Source organism: Gobius niger (assembly GCF_951799975.1).
Source record: "Gobius niger genome assembly, chromosome: 3".
Taxonomy (NCBI): domain Eukaryota; kingdom Metazoa; phylum Chordata; class Actinopteri; order Gobiiformes; family Gobiidae; genus Gobius; species Gobius niger.
Genome location: NC_136854.1, coordinates 16,371,229 through 16,389,756, shown reverse-complemented (window position 1 = coordinate 16,389,756; position 18,528 = coordinate 16,371,229). Strand labels below are relative to the sequence as shown.

The 18,528-nt window shown below is 43.7% G+C and overlaps 1 protein-coding gene across 5 annotated transcripts in view; it reads right to left on the bottom strand.

Moving 5' to 3' along the window:
- fbxw7 (F-box and WD repeat domain containing 7) overlaps positions 1 to 18,528 on the bottom strand; it is a 106,427-nt gene that overhangs the window by 22,047 nt on the left and 65,852 nt on the right. For 4 of the 5 annotated variants that reach the window (XM_079552706.1, XM_079552705.1, XM_079552707.1 and 1 more), the window contains 3 exons: positions 8,174 to 8,256; positions 5,706 to 5,847; positions 582 to 716 (listed from right to left, as the gene is read on the bottom strand). In XM_079552706.1, the coding sequence (XP_079408832.1) occupies positions 582 to 716; positions 5,706 to 5,847; positions 8,174 to 8,256 (360 nt within the window). Of the gene's footprint in view, positions 1 to 581; positions 717 to 5,705; positions 5,848 to 8,173; positions 8,257 to 14,479; positions 14,986 to 18,528 lie in introns of those variants that run through there. The other variant, XM_079552708.1, reaches the window with a different exon arrangement.

Genomic DNA, 18,528 nt, shown 5'->3' with positions numbered 1-18,528 from the left:
ATTAAGTGCCGTGACGATTATTGAGATTGACTAAAACCTTTTGATTAAATTTCAGTTAATTGCCCAGGCCTAAATGATCAATAAAAGAGAAAAGAAAAGCAAAAAAAAAAATCTTAAAGGGACTATACGCAGTTTAAAAATCCCCCTCCCCTACATGTTCTAGTAATGTCCTAAAGTGTAGAATGAGCCCAGACCTGTTCACCACAACTGCCTCTAAAATCCTGCACTGTCACTCCGGGTCGAAGTGCTGTCATGCGCGAGCTTAATGTAGAAGGTGCAGTTACACGCGTGACCTGAGATGGCAGTAGTGAGTATAAAATGACCAACTTGCATCTGGCCCCTTTAAAATACCTCTAGATAGGAAGAAATAAAGAAAAAATGACAATCTCGTCCTCAAACAAACTTACCGTTAACCAGATCATCAAAACAAACGGACCAACAGTGAATCCAAACCACATTGTGTTTTATTGCGCCATGTGCCAACACAATGACACAATTTGACCACAATGAAGTGAAAATTTGATTACATTTCGAAGTGTTATGACATAATGCCGTGATATGACAAAAATCTGGACGCTTACCTCTTTGGGCAGCAGGGAAATGAAGTCTCGCTGAAATTGCGGCTCGATAACCTGCATCATATGCTTGACTTGCGTGGGCTCGCAGCTGTCGATCAACTCATCCAGCGCTAGCAGCTTCTCGGGCCCAGTCCAGCTCTGCGAGAGAGAGAGAGAGAGGGGGGGGGAAACCGTTCACTCAAGTGGCCTCTTTTACAGCAGAAGAAATTAAAACATGGTTGGACAGATGTGGCAGCTGGTGTCAATGAACGAGAAGGTGAAGCTAATGAAAGGCACCGAGCCGCACAGACTGGCAGCCAGGCATAAAAAAATTGCTTTATAGTCTTTTATCGTCGAGAATAAAGTGGCATTTCAAATCGCTGGAGTGTAATTCACTGTTGACATACTTTTCAAGTCGTCAAATGAGATGATTATTATAAATGCCGGGATTGCCTTTTGAATGCCCTTATCACACTTTAACAAGGATGGTTTTATTGACTGATAAATAACTGCAGAGATCTTGTAATTTGAGGCGGCATATGACAATGACAACACAATGTCCGACCAAGAGAGAGATACGATACCCAGACTGGAGTAAATAACTAAGAGCTTCCATTGGATTGTTAATCGGACATATGTGTGATTTAAAACATTATTATGGGTACTTCAGCGGTTATATAGTACCTTTTATGATTTTAAATAAATATGTAAGGAAAAGAGTTAAAGATGGGGCCGGTAAAGATTTATCTCTGCACGCAGCAGTGGAAATGACACATGACACAATAGGGAATACAAGCTTGCGCTGTCAGCTAACAAATCGACGACACTGATGAACACACTTTGAGCCTAAGAACAGAAAAAAAAGAGAAGAAATAAAAGAAGAAAAAGAAAAAGAAGAAAGGGCCAAAGAAAAGAAATCAGCAGACTACATGAATACTGAATGACCAGCTTATTCCGTCATTGGATTATTTCTTTTTCTTCTCTGATGGCGCAGGCAGGTTTCATCGGGCTCGCGTTATGGAAAAGAAGTTCAGGGAGCACGAGGCATTATTTATAATCACGGATTAACCGCCTCAGAATCAGTGCACGTTCAGAACAGTAGGGATTTAGTTTGCGTTATCATCAATAAAAAATGATTGGGATAAGCTGGTCATTCAGTACAATCAAGTAGTTAGCAGACCTTTTTAGGGGGGCACATAACATTTCTGAGCATGCAGTAACTATACAACACCTAAGTCCTGAAAGATAAAGATAAACCTGACCAAAGAAGTAGCCTTTTGGTCAGACAGTGATGATAAAGTATAATTAAATTGAACTTCCTTCTGTTGCTCCTGTTACAAGGATCGAATCAAACCTTCAACCTTTGTATCATATTCCATCACTATTCATTACATAAGCATAGCTGTTAGCTTATGTACCGTCTAGCCACGCCAGACTTGTCTCTACATGGCTCCAAACTGCTTCGTCTCCTCTAAACGGGGATATTGGCATCCCTCCTGTATTGCGCCTTAGGACAGAGAGGGAGCTGGCTGTCACACCGCTCGCCTCTACCAGGGATTGAAATGCATGACCACATCTGGATTTGAAACGCAAATGCTGCCTACTCGTGTATATAAAATATGTCCAAGGGTGTTCTGGGTGCCAGTTCATCGCTGTCAGACCTCTGAAAGCCTGTCAGACCACCGAAAGCCAGCTTCTTCTGACAGGTCTGATGGGTTGAATTGATTGGAGAGCTCTTGGAACATGGCGCTGTGTGTAATGTGTCTGTAACGCATTAATGATCTCAACTGTGCGTGCCCCGAGCAGAAGCAGCAGCGGCGGAGCTCTCTCTCAGGCACCTGTCCATAACTCGGAGCCAGCGTGCGGGTGGAAAATGTGATCGAGACAAAGAGCGCTCTATCGACAGAGCTAATAGACCCCTGGGTTTGGGTCCTGGCAGAATATTCCGTTGTTCAACGCTTGTCGAACAACACTGCAGCTTGGAGCCCAAAGTCGCGGCTGTTTTTCTCACAGGAAAATCTCCCAACAATGATTACAGGCTTGGAGGCAGGATGGAAAATCTGGCACGCACAAACTACCTGTAATTTGGCAGCTAAAAGCTTTAGCCAGAGGTGCTGGCTTTGGACATAATCATACGGTGCAGGCATTTTCACACTGATGACCAGGCAACCATTATGTCAATGTTCCAAAAGTCATTCACGTTACACCAGCTTAAATGCAGATTTACGTTCATTCAGTTTTATCTTTTATACACAGAACAAAACACTTTGTTTCTGCTCCCATTATTCATGCTCTGAACTTAAAGATACAAAACATGTACACAAAAGACCCATTTCCTCAAATCTGTGTTAATGAGCACATCTCCTTTGCTGAGCTATGCCACCACTCTGAGGTGGATGGATTATCAAGATGCTGATTAGACTGTAGGAATATTGCTTTAGGCTGGCCATAATAAAATGCCAGTCTGAAATGTTCAGTTTTCCTTAGTGGGAGAGTCGGTCACATCAGTATGTTGTACCTCACATAGTTTCTGCACATGGTTCTTTTGGGACTCTTCCTTTGGATCAGATTTGCTCTCTACACTTTGCATTATTGAGCTTTCCGCTGACTTCATGTGTTTTGGGGTGGATTTTACACTGGACGCTGTTTCTTCAGGCTTTACTGGTGAGTGCGCACCGATTGGCACAGATACACTACGCTACGGCTCAGGAGACGTGACAGCAGTTTACCGTATGTCTTAAAATTCCTACGTTTAACCTACCGTGCACCTTTTTAACCACTGTAATTGTAAAACCAGTTAATCCTGACATCCCTAGTGTCTGGTGTGACCGCCATTTGCCTCTCGCACTATAGCGCTGATCAGGTTGTTGATTGTAGTCCTTGGAATATTGGTCCACTCCTCTTCAACGGCTGTAATTTTGTACTTAGAGGCACTAAATCAATAGAAATTAATAGAATCTGATTTCTATGTGACGATAACAAAACCATACGTCGCTCCAAGGTAAAGCTGCAAACATAATTGCAAGCAACTGTTTAGGAAGTACAACATAATTTGCAAACAACTCAACATCCTGTCTCCAGGGGGTCTTATGTTTACCTCTTAGACCTCATCAAACATGTAGTACAAGTTTAACAGTTTCAGACTTCTCTCAAATGTGAATGCTCCCAGACATCTAATGAACCAAGACCTACCTGACCACATCTACACTCCTACACATTTCTAATCCGCTTGTTTTAGCCTCGACATGATCTGCTCAATCACTGCTGCGCCTCCTTTAGGTGATTGCACTACTACACTTAACCTGTCACATCACGGGTCTTTTTTATCCTAATATCCTCAATAGCCTAAGAGGCAAATACGCGTCAACATCCTCCTGAGATCCCCCGCTGACAAGCCTACACCTGTGATCACAGCGCAGACACTTGAATCCGCTGGGAGCCGAGGAGGAGCTCAAGTGTTTGCCTTTTGATCAACTGATGAGCAGCTGATGAAAAGCCTGACTGCAGACATCCAGGGGAGCACTGAGGGGAGCGCTGGGAGAGGCAAACTCTGTCACTTTATATTTAGAGGGGGGATTAGAAGTGGCTTGAACGGCAGGTAACTTTGTGTGAGCTGATTAGAGTGACATTTTTTATCTAACATGATCATCAAGACGGAAAAGACCCCGAGGCATAGCAACCTACTCTGGCAACGGTGGCCTGAGCCTGGGATGATCTTGTAGCCGAACGTGTAGTAAGATTAGTTAGTAGTAAATTTGCAGCAGAAGAAGTAACTTGAGACCAAACAAATTCGGGAACTAAAGGGAATTTAATCATATTTTGCAATTCCCAAATCGCTTCATTAAACCGACTTGCAGTTCTTCCTGCTATTAGACGCTACATGCTGCGACTCGATTGGGGAATGTACAGAATGCGGTTTCTGAGGTTTGCTATAGATTAAAGACAGTGTGGCACCTCCGGGCCACAGGAGCTAATGGAAAATACACGTAAAGGTGCCACGGGTTGGGAAGCTGTTCCAACATAATGAGTCAAAATCTCTTAGGTAATGAAACCCATGGCAACCTAATAGAGCACAAATAACAGAGTCCCAACTGCGGTTTAGAGGTTTAATCTGATGTTTAAAGCGGCGGCAAAGGACAGGGAATAAAATAAACAATGGCAAAGTGAATATGAAAATTGAAGAAATGTCCAATATTATTATCTAATTTCTGTATCATTGTGGCGTAATTTGGGGAAACCGAATTACGCCACCATGGGCATATTTGCATTTAGACAATATTACATTGCATTTTTGAATGGAGAAGCTTTCTCATATGCATTTTTCACCGAGGGAACATGTTGGCTTGTCGAAGACATTAGGACCTAAAGAATGTGATCTTAGCCAAAATAAAAATGACGCTATGCTATCATAATGCTAGCAGATGTCGGAAGTAGTTCGCGAGGAGAGTTAGCATACACTAAAGCTAACATTCGTTTATGGCTGCAGCGCTATTGAAATTGGCTTAAGTTTGTGTGAGTTTTTTATTTAACAAAGCAACTATATGTTAAATTATGCTAAAACTAACGGTTTATGTGGGTCACGCTACTGTTAAGACGCTTCTGCCTTAAAGCAAAAAGCCCTAAAGCTAGATCAGTAGCATCAAAGAAATGGTGTAATTTATTTACTGGTTTACAGGTTTTTCACCGTGCCCAATACAATCAGATAACTTTTAACACCAGCCTACCATTGCAATATAGTGCTGTAATGCGATATGACTTGGCGATATTTTGAGCCGCCCTAAGTGCATTGTTGTAAGAAAGGACTGTGTTACCCAGATTCTCTATTGAAGTGATCCAAAGCTAGCCCCACTTGACTTGAACTCCAGATGACAACTTGAATAAAAAGTCATCAGCGCAGCGGAGGAGAAGTGCTGCCATAACTCTGCTTTTAGTCCGAACAGGTATAGCTAATAGCAATTCCACGCTACACTGCCTATGGTAATGCGCGGGGCCAGAACAACACGGCGGCAATTATCTGGGAGACTAAGTGAACATTGATTGGGTACAACATCTGCTTTTTGATGAGTTTTTCCTTCGGGCTCTTCGTGGAGACGCCCAAGGGAGCTGTGGAGAGAGAAGTGAGGGAAGAGAGGCAAGCGCGGCGCTGACCTGAAACGTTCGGAGCCATTCCTGGAGACCCGTGGGTGGCTGGATGGAGGTGATGCGCCGTCTCTGCTGCCCCTGGCCGTTGGCTGCGCGGATGTGGCCGAACGTGGTGGGCGTGGCCGGGCATGGGACGAGTCCTGCCGGGCTGTGGTGCAGAAAATAGAGAAAACTGTTCATTATCAAAAAGGAAATGTAGTTGTGGTTAAGGGCCCCAAGTGGTAACATCTCGGCGTTTTGTCAAGGAATGTGATTTGTATATTTGCATGTTATTTTCTTTAAACAAAATTATTACATTACATACTACCTTACTACATCAACTTGTACTTCATCAGTTCTTCTATTATTGAGATTCATTGGAAATAGAATAGCGTTAATTGGTCTCTCTAATTATTAATTATGGCTATAAGGGAGGAAGGTTCTGTCTGTAGGTTTAGAGTTGACGGTAAGGCACTAGATGTGTTTATCCCCGCCATAAACCTGGAGTGTCAGCCAGAACGCCTCTCTAAAGCCGGGACAACTTGTATGATGGTGTGATAAGCACGGAGCAGGAGACGGCATAGCTTTGTTTGGAATATATTAAGAAATATCAAAGGTTGTTTAGTGAGAGAGAATGTGGTTTTCTGTAAGAGCAAGATAGAAACTTTGTGATGACATGAAACAATCTGATACAGAATATTACTTAAATTAACCCCGCTGAACAGATGGGAGAACATATTAATCAATGTCACTTAAAAGCAAAGACACTGTAAGGCACCACAAAACGGGAAATAAGGAGAAACTTACGTGGTCATCACTTTGGACAACATATCAAACCATGTAGCCGACAGACTAAAAGGTTCAATAGACTCCAAGTCAGTTTAGGAGTAGCTCACTGGTTGCCATGGCGACTGGAACCTAAGGCTGGCAGCTTTACACTTAGCCACGTGTCTACTTCACAATATAGGGGTAAATTAACATTAAAGCAGTACAAGTAAACTCATGCCCCTAGAGGCCATAAGCGCCACTGCAGGTGTTGTAACATGTGTTTTTTTACTCATTAATTGTCCGTGAGAGTAAATACTACGCTGACAGAAAAGACAAAGGGAGAGAGGGATACATCCAATTGCACAATGGAGATCATCTTTTTCCACTCAAACTTGGCTGTAAATACTGTTTAAGTGGCGCTAGCCCCCAGTTAGCTTTGCCCGTTAGCCTGCTAGCTTCTTCTTTGTGATTCCATCAGTGTGTATTGGTGACTCCGACCCGTAGGCAGCCAACTTGCAATTGTGGTTTTCTGGCCAGAGACACCAGGGGGAGATGAAAGACCCCCAATCATCCCATAAACACTTGTCTTACCCCAGAGGGACTACGGAAAGGATTTATTAAGGTAAACAAGTTACTTAGTACTGCTTTCACTATAAAACTATTAATATTAACCAGGGCCTTTTGTACAAAGGCCTTGACTCTTCTCTCAAATCAATACTTCCTCATGAGACTGGGTTAGGTGAGATACACAAAGACATTAACATTTACGACAGCCGGATGTGTTGTGTATCGATTTAGACTGAAAATACACGGCTGTTCAATAAATACAACAGTTAAAAGTAAAAAAGAACATTTTCTCTAGAGGCCGTATATCCTATATCCATTTATCCCCCTGATTAATCAATATTCTACAATAGAAAGCATGTAATTATCAGACGTTTACAAATTTTTACTCAGGAAAAGCCAGCCCTTAGATGAAGCTAATTTGTTGAGTAATGTCCCTGTTAGTAACATTCTCCCAACACAAGTCTTGTTTTAGAGGCAGCACACGCGCCACATAACTTTTATTGATCTTTATATAAGATGCTGATTTTCAATGATTGATTGAACCAGAATGATTCTGATCAGTAGCTGCAGCCTTGGAACTAATTCCGATTTTCTAAGTAAAAGAAAAAGGGCAAAGGGATTAAAATTAACATTCTAGCGGAGCCTTCCCTTTCAATGACCCTCTGTATATAAAGCAGTGCAGGACTTCAAAGCGCGCCCATCTGCCCTTGTGATGTGAGGGCAGCGGCAGAAATCCCATCTCGTACCCTGACAGCAAATATGCAGCTGGGGGTCCATTTCATTATTGATTTATATTTAATGGGAGAGGAAGCTGAGAACGGCTAGTTACGCAGCAGCATTTACAGTCAAGTGGCCGTGTTCGGGCTGAATTTTAATGCTGCTACATGCTACGTGTGTGCACGCCGCCATGAAATATGAATGTGCATGGCAACATCTGGGACTGCTGTGTGGATAGCGCTTGTACAATATTTTGAGGGAGGATTCTGTTTGAAGCCGCGTATAGCACTGGTTGTTATGGATTCTTGGCGTGTAGCTTTGTTCAAGAGGTGTGATGCGAAGAGGTTGTATTAAACAAACGAAGGAGGGGACTTGAAACGATAGCAAATATGGAGAGGTGGAGCTCCTTTGAAGCAGCAGGATGGGGATGAAAAGATTCTCACCTCGGGTACTCTGTGCCTTTGCAGGGCTTTTTCCCCGAAGGAAAGGATCGGACCTCGGGGCCATGGTCCAACTTCCTTTTCATCTGCAAAGCAAAAAGACAACTATGTTACACTGTGATAATTCAGCAAATAAAGTGTTACTGTAAGTTGATACAAAAATGCTTTTTCCTTTTGTGCAGTCAGGCTTCATTGTGGATTATGAGGATTACAGGTCAGAGATGATTCTTTATTCAGGCTTTTTTATTTATCTATTTTTAACTAACGGCTATGAGCTGCAGTTGGTCAGGTCTAAATGATTCTAGGATGATGATGCCAGGATTCAGGGTTGTTCAGGGAGCATGAGGCATCATTTTCACACATGGATTGACCACCACCAGAGTCCAGACCTTAAAGGAACAGGTCACTGTTTTTCCATACTGAGATATGTTCTTAGCTTAGACGAGTTGATGCGTACCTGTCTGGTCTTTGTGTGTGCGCTCAGTCACTCAAAACGACCAAAGATGTTGCTAGCATTTGGCCTCTCCCAGTATATTCCTATAGCTCCAAATGGGGGTGAAGTTGGAAGCTACCACGCTCTTCCACGAGCACGCACACAGATCAGACAGGTACGTATTAACTCGTCTAAACTCAGGTAAGAACATATCAAAGTATGGAAAAACGGAGTCCTGATCCTTTAACCCCATTGAGAATCTCTGATGTGCTGGGGAAGGCTTTGCGCAGTGGTCACACTCTCCCATCACCCTTTTGACATTGCAGAAGCTCGTTGAAACAATACCATAGCGAATGCGTGCTACAGTCAAAGATAAAGGCGCTCCAACGAAATACTAGAGTGTGTGACTTTTTTTTGTGGCAACTTTTTATATGGTCAGGCAGTATATATAGCTATATAGTTATAAAGGTGCATGTCTCTGTTGCTCCTGTGATCAGACCAGCAGAGCAAAATTTAAACTTTGGTAATGACAAGCGACCGGAAAACAGGCAAGGAAGCGAGCTTAACTATGAAAAGGGATTAGAACAAATTTGGTGAAAGTGTCTGGACCTTAAAACGCAAAAGACCTTCATAAATTTCCCCGTGTGATGTTCATCGGAGTGTGGGTTAGCGCTTTGAGTGCGGAGGAGGCAGAAGGACTGAGTATCCAGCATGCATGAATAAAACAAAACATCGCTCCAGGTATGTTTTTGATGAGGATACAACATTGTAATATGAAGCAAATGCGGAAAGCTATTTCTTAACCCAGTCTGCAAAACAATCCATATCCCCTCTGCATGGGATCTTACGAACCTGCTAACCCTACAGACTCGGGACCTCTCCAAACATGTCCTGAAATCAATCATTCTTATAAAGCAGCTAATATTTCAGTGTTGGCTCAAATTGCTGACCACGTACTACTTCCCACTCGCCGACGTGCATGTAAATATGGTCCACCAAGGTAAAAGCCAGTCATTTCGACCCAGAACACAAAAAAACGCTTCAGCACATGATAGACTTTGTTGAACATTCTGTCTGATTCGCGGCATATTAAAAACAGCGCAAGCGGCGGAGTCTTGCAGCAAAAGTGGGGGGATGCAAATGGGAAATTAAACTTTAATGCCCCGGCTACAGTTTCAATTTATTACGGCGTTGGATAACAAAGCAGGACGGATTCGGCCCCATCAGCGGACGACGAGATGAGACGTTATTGGATTGGAATGCTTTGGAGTTTCTTCTATGTCGGAGATATGTGACAACAGTGATTACCGAGCGGCAAGAGACCGTATTATAACCGGAGGCGATAAAAACTGGTTAAAAATAATAAATAATAAAGACCACCAGCCTTTCTTTGCTTTCGTCGCTTTTTTTGCCCGTGAAATTTGATTCTAGGAGATAGAAAAAGAAAAACAAACCAAGCAAGTCAGTGTTTATCATTCTCTTTCACCTGTGCACGAGCAGCCAGGGCCTATTACCACGTACCCCACTGTGCAAACAAAGGCGCCTGTGTACGAGCGGGGCAAGCCAATTTACCTCCATCCCATGCCCGTCTCTCTGCCTTTCTCTCAGGCGATGCTTCCTGCCACATATGCAAGCGATCACGGGCCTCTCATCTCCGAGCTGCCAAAAGTGTATATACAGTGTCGCATTATGCAACACAAACGGGCCTGCGTTTTGGAAGACGTTACTGCGAATTAAAAGTACAATTTCGCTTTCGTCTCTGCTGTGTGTGAGAGATAAGGTTTGGGAAGTGAAGTTAAACTGAGTAGTCGGCCAAACTGACAGAAGTTAAAGAAATAAAATGACTTTGTTCTCCAGGGAGTCATATATTCTTAAAGAGGGCCTACCCAATGCATCCCGTTCGAATTAATGTTTAAAATTGTTTAGCAGAACAATATTATCACATTTGTCAGAGCAATGGTCACTGCTTTTGAATATTCTGGTAAACTGCAACATGAAACTCAAAGTAAAATGGTAGGAAACGTGTATATTTCATGAAATTGTGTCAAAACAACACTTTAAATCAGTACCAAAGCAAGGCTAAAATGAAACTAAATGAATTAAATCATGACTAAAACTTTTTCTCAGGCTGTGCTGGCGAAAAAGTCAATTTTCAGATGGATGGAAGACCCCAGTGATCTTTATTGTGGCTTCTTGTGGTACGGTGTCACCTAATATAGCAAATGTAGTTGATTTGGCACAATATATAGTGCAGCTCTAGTTAAAGCATTTCTCTAAATGTAGTTAGAAGAAGTTGGACTTAAATCCTCACCCATTTCCAAGTCTTTTTCTAGCATAATCAACTCCATCAAATCCTAATCCCCATAGTCTGCAACAACGAAGAGATGAATTGGCTCCTTGAAATTTGGTCGTTATTTACTTATTTACATTGCAACTATAGACCTCCAACTTTAATAACTTCAAGCACAAAGATGCATCCTCTTCTTACAACTGGAAGGTCTCCTTGTAAGCAAAAGCATCAATAACATTATCTACTTAAAAACAACCACACAAGAGAAACCAAACAACACAAAGCCACACTAATTTGTCCATTCCTGGCTTCCATAAACATCAGCTGGATTTCATGAGTCATCCCCAGCACCGGATCCGCTATTTTTTTTATTCAACAGTCCACACAAAGTCTGCTGTTTAATGGCAAAACTGAACCTGTTCTTGTGTTTTACCAGCTTCCGGAGAGAAAGAACTTATCCATAAAGCTTTTTGATGCGTTATGAAGAATGCTAGGGTAGCATGGCGAGCTAACTGCACTCTGCCATGATTATACCCCTCTCTTAAGATGTGTTTTTGTTTATCACTGTAATTTAGTTTAACTGGCGGTTGTGTGCGTTGGTGCCTGGTGATTTCAGCCTTGGGGGCACAGTTTAGTTTCGAAATAGCACATAGTAGATCACGACATGTAGCGGCAGGCCATCGGCAAATTCTATGCTGGCGTGGAAAACGCTATCCAGACAGTAAGCTCAAAGATGGATTATGCTTACTAACAGTTTGTCTTCCTAAATTGACAATGAAATTATATTTTTAGAAACCACATAGAAAATAAGCCTGCATTAGGTTTGTTTGTAGCCTTACATGCTAATAACTGGCTAGCAAGCAATTAACCATCTATTCACTTATAACAGAACAGGTTATAGGGATGCCGCTGCTCATTTGAACATGGCATATGCTTTCTTTTGAAGCAAAAATAGTCAATTGCCAAAGAAATGGAGAAAACTGAACCACAAAGAATAGACACTAAAAACTACTGAGAAAAGACAATAGTGACGAAAAGTTAGACTTAACTGGCTTATCTTTCATCTAACAAGACAAAACAACATGAGGACTAAACAACGAAACACCCACAGTTTCCAATAAGTTTACATAACTTAGTCTGTGACTAACCGGCAAGACTAGAGGTTCAAATTCCATCTAAGCCAGTTTATATTGTTATGACCTTGGGCAAGGCACTTCAGTGATGTGTATGCCGGTGGTTAGTGCAAAATGTCCTGCACAGAAGCAGGAAGAAGTCAAGACATGTCAAGGAATAGGATTATTTTTTCCTGTACCTGACTATATCAGATTTAAAACTTCGCTATAACCTCAACATGGTATTCAGAGATCAAAAGGGTAGCCTGAGCAGACTTGTTTACATGGCTAGCACATCAATGCACCGCAGCTTAGGTGCCCTCTGGATGTTTTACTGTGGTCGGGGCAGTGATTTGTGATCTATCCCTCACCACTTTGCTGCAGCGGCTCCCCGCACGGCAGCCAAAGCCGTAAAAACAAACCTAGATTTATGATCAAAATATTAAAGAAAATGGACTGAGGCTGTACAGTGAGCACCGCATGCATCTGCACTTTGTTGTGTACAACTGGCTAGGCGTGTTTGCGCATAGCTTGTTCCACTTATCTCCAATTATCTGACTGACGGAGCTTGTTTGATTAGTCACAGTTGAAAAGCAGCGAGGGGGGGGATTTTTATAAGGTAGCCTTGCTTGTTAAGACGCTCGCACTCAAAGCCAATAGCGCTTGTTCTTGAGGACGATGATCTCACGGCAATGGCAGTTCAGTAGCCAAGGAGAGGTAGCTTGTGTGTATGCATGCGTTTGTGTGTGGCATGTGAAAAGAAAGGGGGGAGTTGCTACTCTTTCTTTTCAATGTGTGTGTGTAAGAAGGAAAAAAACAAAAAAAAACAGAATAGCTGACGCCTCTTCTAGTGTTTCAGCCTGGGAAAAGGTAACCAGAGATGTTTGTAAATCATGGCTAATAAGAGCTTCCTCCTCCCTGCTCACGCCAAAAGCACACGACAGATGGATACGGAAAGCTAATGGTATTTTAAAGACGCCAATCGCTCTTACATAATGTGCTGGTTCGTTTCAGCGCCGGCTACATCCTGCAGCATCAGTCATTCCCCGCTGCAAAAAAATATTTCATTTCTCGTTTTTCAAGCAGCCCGGGAAACAGACGTGCCATGTCAGTCGGCACTTGTGGAGCAGCTGAAGCATCCGTGGAGAGAGCATTTAGTAACGGATAATTGAGAAGTTTCAAAGTTAATGGAAATATGCAAGTGGTGGGCTGGGCAACTGCATATAAGGAAACTTGACATTCGGCTCATCTCAAAAACTTACAAAACAAGCGAGCGAGATATGCTTTACCCTATGGAGTTTGTAGCAAGATGATATTTCAACACTTAGAATCACCTAAATGTTTCTCTAAAATGTGATTCGTTATGTGTAGAACTGTAGAAAGCATTTGAGGAGATGCTTATGGCAACTACTAGTCCCTGTACAATGGCATTGAGAAATAAGCCCTCGTGCAATTTATTCAAAATAAACACCCAAACAGAGTCAGATGGTAATGAATGTCTTAAAACAATTGAATCTGCATAACATTACCAGAGTGCCACCAACAGCAAGGCACAACCAAGTTTGACAACCACTGCAATAGAGCATAGAGGCATGTATCAGCCACACCATCCACCCTTCTTTTTTTTATACGCCATCCAACAAACTAGCAGCATCTTTCTCTAGAGCTGCCACTCAGCGTCGCCCACCCAACATCCTGGCAGAGGCTGCACCTCACGCAGTCTTGACACAGTGACCCATTATCTGTTCTGGGAGCCTGAGGCGAGTGCACAATGTCAGGGATAAGCCCTCCTCGTTATAGCAACGCACAATCATACGGACGCATCTCGTCGTAACTTTGGTCCGTGCCAAAATAACCGCCACCCCCTGCTGCATTCATTATGAGGGGGGGGGGGGAAATCGAACTATGAAAGACAGGGGGTTAAACTGTATGGTCCCCTTGCCATTGGGTGAAGCAAGGATGCCTGAAATACAGTCAATAATGTTTCCACTGCTGTGCATCTGCGTAAGGGAGGACCACGTTGGGCAGGTGCAAAGCAGAGAATCCTGGCACGATTTGGTGCTATGTAAAAAATAAAAAATAAAAAAGGGGTGGAAGTCGGACTGCATGCGTTTTAAAAGGGAGAGAAAATACGTGTGTGTGCAGTGACGCGCTGTGGCACATTCCTGCTTGTAAAGTGAGAGTAGCGAAGCAATTGGATTGAAGTTAAACACGGAGGAAACGCAGCCAAATTGGAGTCGTGATACGTAGCCTATTAAAAACACGCCGAGACTATCTTTGAGAAATGTCCGAGGCAATTAAAATGTGCGTCTCGTGGGGCGTGAAACACCGCCGCTCATCCTCCGCAGTGGCCGCGTAAATGTGGCGAGGGAGACGCGTCAAAGATAACGAGGGCGACAGAGCGAGGCAAACGGTAAATAATGACGCTGGAGGTGACCCGCGCGCAGGCGAGGAGGCGACGGCGCTGTACTCACTTTGTAGAAAATCATCTTTAAAGTGCCGTAGAACCCCATGCTTGTGTCCCGGTGGTGGTGGCTTATCCCCTTCGGTGCGGTTAAACGGTGAAGTCCAGCGCGGTGTGGACGAGCGCGCGGCGGCGACGGCAGAGAAGTGGAGGCGATGGCAGTGGACTCTCAGGTAGATCCGACGCGGTCACTGATGTGAACATGCTTCGGGGCGCGTCACCGGACTGGCGTGCGTGCGGTACGATCCCCCGGTAAAGACATGATTTAAATAAGTAAGTAAGCAGTAGTTCCGTATAGTGGCTCGCTCCCTTCGCTGAACAATGCTGCGGCTGTGACGGTCCCAGAGGCGTGTGCACCCGCCTCGCCTCGCAGGGGAGTGAGCAGATGAGAGGGAGAGAGGGTGACACTGGCAGGCAGCGGAGGAAAGAAAAAAAGGAGGAGGAGTGCGGCCAGAGCGTCAGAGGAGCTGCACGACGAGCGGCATCGGATTACACAGGCAGGCCCCCCTCGCCCCCCCGCTGAAGGAGGCAGCGATGGTGCAGTCCGGCGAAACGAGGAGGTGCGCAAAGAGAGAGAAGGCATCCTCCCGAGCGCAACGCACGGGGAAAGAATTGGAGGGCCCTCACTTGTTGCAATACAGAGCAGCACATAACGTGCCGAAACCACACGAAAACGTGCAGTATGCGCGTAACGAATGCAATATGGTATCGAAAAACGCCAGTCCGTGTAGGATAGCGACATTTTCAGGATTTTGTTCGGAAACCGGTACAGTGTGTCCGCCACATTTCTGAAACCCTTAATGGAGCCGAGGTGTGCACATCACAGCACCATCGATTTGTTATCATGCTGTTAGCTAAAGACAGTGGCTTGTGATCATTTGTCATTCTCCCTGCAGCCTGTAGAGGGCTCTCCAGGTCAATTCAAAATGTATACCAACAGTCTTGACTTTTCCATGAGGCCATTATTTCAAATTACATAATGTAATATATCAATGCAGAGGTATCCAAAAGAAAGTTTATAAGTCACAATTATGATATGTTAAACGTCAAGTCCCCTTTTCCTTTGAACTAACACATAAACCATTATTTCCACCCATAAACAAGCCCTCCATTAACAGCCATCAGGGGTGCTGTGGGCTGATGCCGGACACAGCCCTTGCTCATTCACTGCAGACAGACTAATATCTGCATTTCACAGGAGTAGTCACTAATGGCTCTTTGCACCTGCCCATTTAAAAACACTGCTTATGCAAACTGTTTATTATCGCCTATGTGAAAATGCAGACTGCAAAATGGCAGCTCAGCTTTAACAGACGGCACAAGAACATTTTGTGCTGGGGTCAAACAGTCACAAATAAATGCTTTTTTACAACAAGCCGTCATACGCACAATTTAAAATGTGTGCATTTTGAATTGCACTTCGTAAGTGGCAGATTACAGTGCAAACTGTAATTTGACGAAGCAAAGTGATTTAGATGAATTTAATGAAGCAAAGACTTTTTGGCCATTAGGCTTTATTCAACAGTTCAAATTGTCAAAGCAAGGAAGCAACAAACTACTGAATAACCTAATCCTCTTGGGCTACTACCTGCCTCTGGTCTGAGCCTACACGTTTACCCCAGCAGTGAATCTGAACTATTCGACTTTCCTTTTCACATCACCTAGAACACAGATCCAGCCGCTTAACTCCTTCACTTCAGCGAGTCTGCCCCGCTCTCTCCCTGCGCTGGGGCCGTGCTGCTGGGAGCGGAGATGGAATCAGTGACGGTTGGTGGGCATCAAACAGTGGGCCTTGGCTTTGTCTGTGTGTGTTTTAGGTGGTCCTCATGAGAAAGGCCCGGCGGCTCAGACCTTTGCACAGCGCTGTGGAATGCCTGGCATGCGGGACGAGCTGCACTGTTGGCCTTTTCAATGGGCTTGGCCTCCTTTGTCGCTCCCCTTCTGCCGCTGCCTGGTAAAGCATTAACAGCCTCTCCCCCCTGAAACTGACCTCCCGCATCACACCGCCGCCCCGCTGCTGCTCTGAAGTGCCTACCAACCTGCAAGTCATTCCGATTTGTTCTTTAAAAACACTGATGTTGTAAACAGTAGGGATGGGTAACACAAACAAAAACTTGCAATGTTCCAATTGTGAAAACATTAATCTGATGCATTTACAACAAGTGTGGTGTAAAAGAAAGAAGAATTTATTATTAGCAATATGACGCATGATTTGACCCGTAACTCTATTATTGGTAGTATATCAAAATGACACTCCCATCTTTTGAGACATGATCAAGCTGCTATTACTAGACCTGAGACACAGTAATATCTACTTGGTCACGTAGCTAATACCAGAACTGAGGCAATTTGAGAGAGACATCAACTGAACACTATTTTGGGAGCGAACATGGCGCAACTAGATAGGGATTTCCCCATGAAACAATAGTTTCAAAATTCAACCATCAACCAAAGCAAAGAAGAATAAAAAAATCATCATCCATGTGTTATTAAGTCGAATAAATCAATAACAGTTGGATTTACTTGATGGGTTGGCGACTTCAGCTCCTACGACGTTGGCTTTGAAACAGATATGTTTTTGACTGATTGGATTTAATGATTCAAGTCTGTACATTTTGCATCTTCCATCATTCCACCCAGACCTCTGCTCTCAAAATCACATTCAGTAAAAAATGCCTCACTTTATGCAAATCTCTGCTGTTTTATTACATCTATTCTGTCCCCATCTTCCAACTATATTCCACTCGACAGATAAAGGCAACACTTAAAAAAACGATCGCCAGTTTTTCATCCGGACCATTGTTCAGCTCAATTATTAACGTTGGCAAAGGCATTAGCGCCGGCGGACTAGAGAGGAAGGAATTTCTGCCAGATGTTGCTGGGAAGACAAAAAGCAGCGCTGGTGGAGAATAGGCTTTTCTTGGGCAAATGTTTGATGAGAGGTGGTGAACTTGAAGGAGGCAAATACTTCCCGGGCACTGATGCATCTCTAAACGGGGCCGTGTCATTGTGCGCCTGTCCTCTGGGTGAAAACAGGCAAAGAAAAAGTGCTGAAGTAGGGGGTCTGTGCTCCAATAGGTCCGAGGGGAAGCACTCGAGTGTGCTCCCCTGCGCGCTGGGCCTGGACATATGCAGTGCGGTGTGGGGGGAAGTCTGATGAATAAGGAATGCATGGATCATGGCATTGGCAAGAGGATAATAATAGCATCATCTGCATGGAGTGGAATTAACATAACCTACCGCCACCCACGCGACTCCGACATTCAAGTTTGACGGGGTCGGGTCAGGGGGAATAGGGAATTAAAGCAAGAGACAGCGCTTATCTCCCGTGTGACGTGAATAGGCCCTTATGGAAATAAATGGAGAACAGGAGGTCAGGGTTTGCAATTATTGCCTATTATTCGGGAATTGAATCTAAAGCAACCGTATACATGTAAAGCGGATTGGCGATGTGTGAGCGTCTGTATGAAAGTGAGCCTTGCAAGGAAAAGACAAAAAAACATGACATATTTACACATTTTTGGTTGCCAACACATCATACTTTAGCAGTGGAGAGGGGTGTGAGAGGTGCAGCGTATGACGATTATTACAGGCGGGGCATGGGAACGAATTTGACACTTTTGAAAAGAATATCCTTTAAATCTCGGCCTCCATTGTCAAAACACTGATTCAGAGAATTTTGAAACTTTTGGTCCACTCTTTCAAGCAAATTGGCAATTTTGCTTCAGATGCATTCTGTAGGTCTTCCAGAGTCTGTGGACGATCCTTATAAACCAGGGAATTGAGAGGCAAGTGCACAGGCCAGTTTACGCTCCCACTTTCAGGGAGATCAGTCACTTCTCTCAAAAAATCTATTGAAATTCTGGCAGTGTGTTCAATCAGTTCGATTTCTTCCACAGCAGGCAAAAAGAACTTGTGGATCGCATTCAAACAATGAATACACAGTTACAGTACAACCATTTTCTAGAAAAAAGAAAGGAACCATGATCCCTGAAGGCATTCAGAAATGAACATTTTTGTCACGATTTAGTCAAATAATGTCTTCAATTTTAGTCTAGT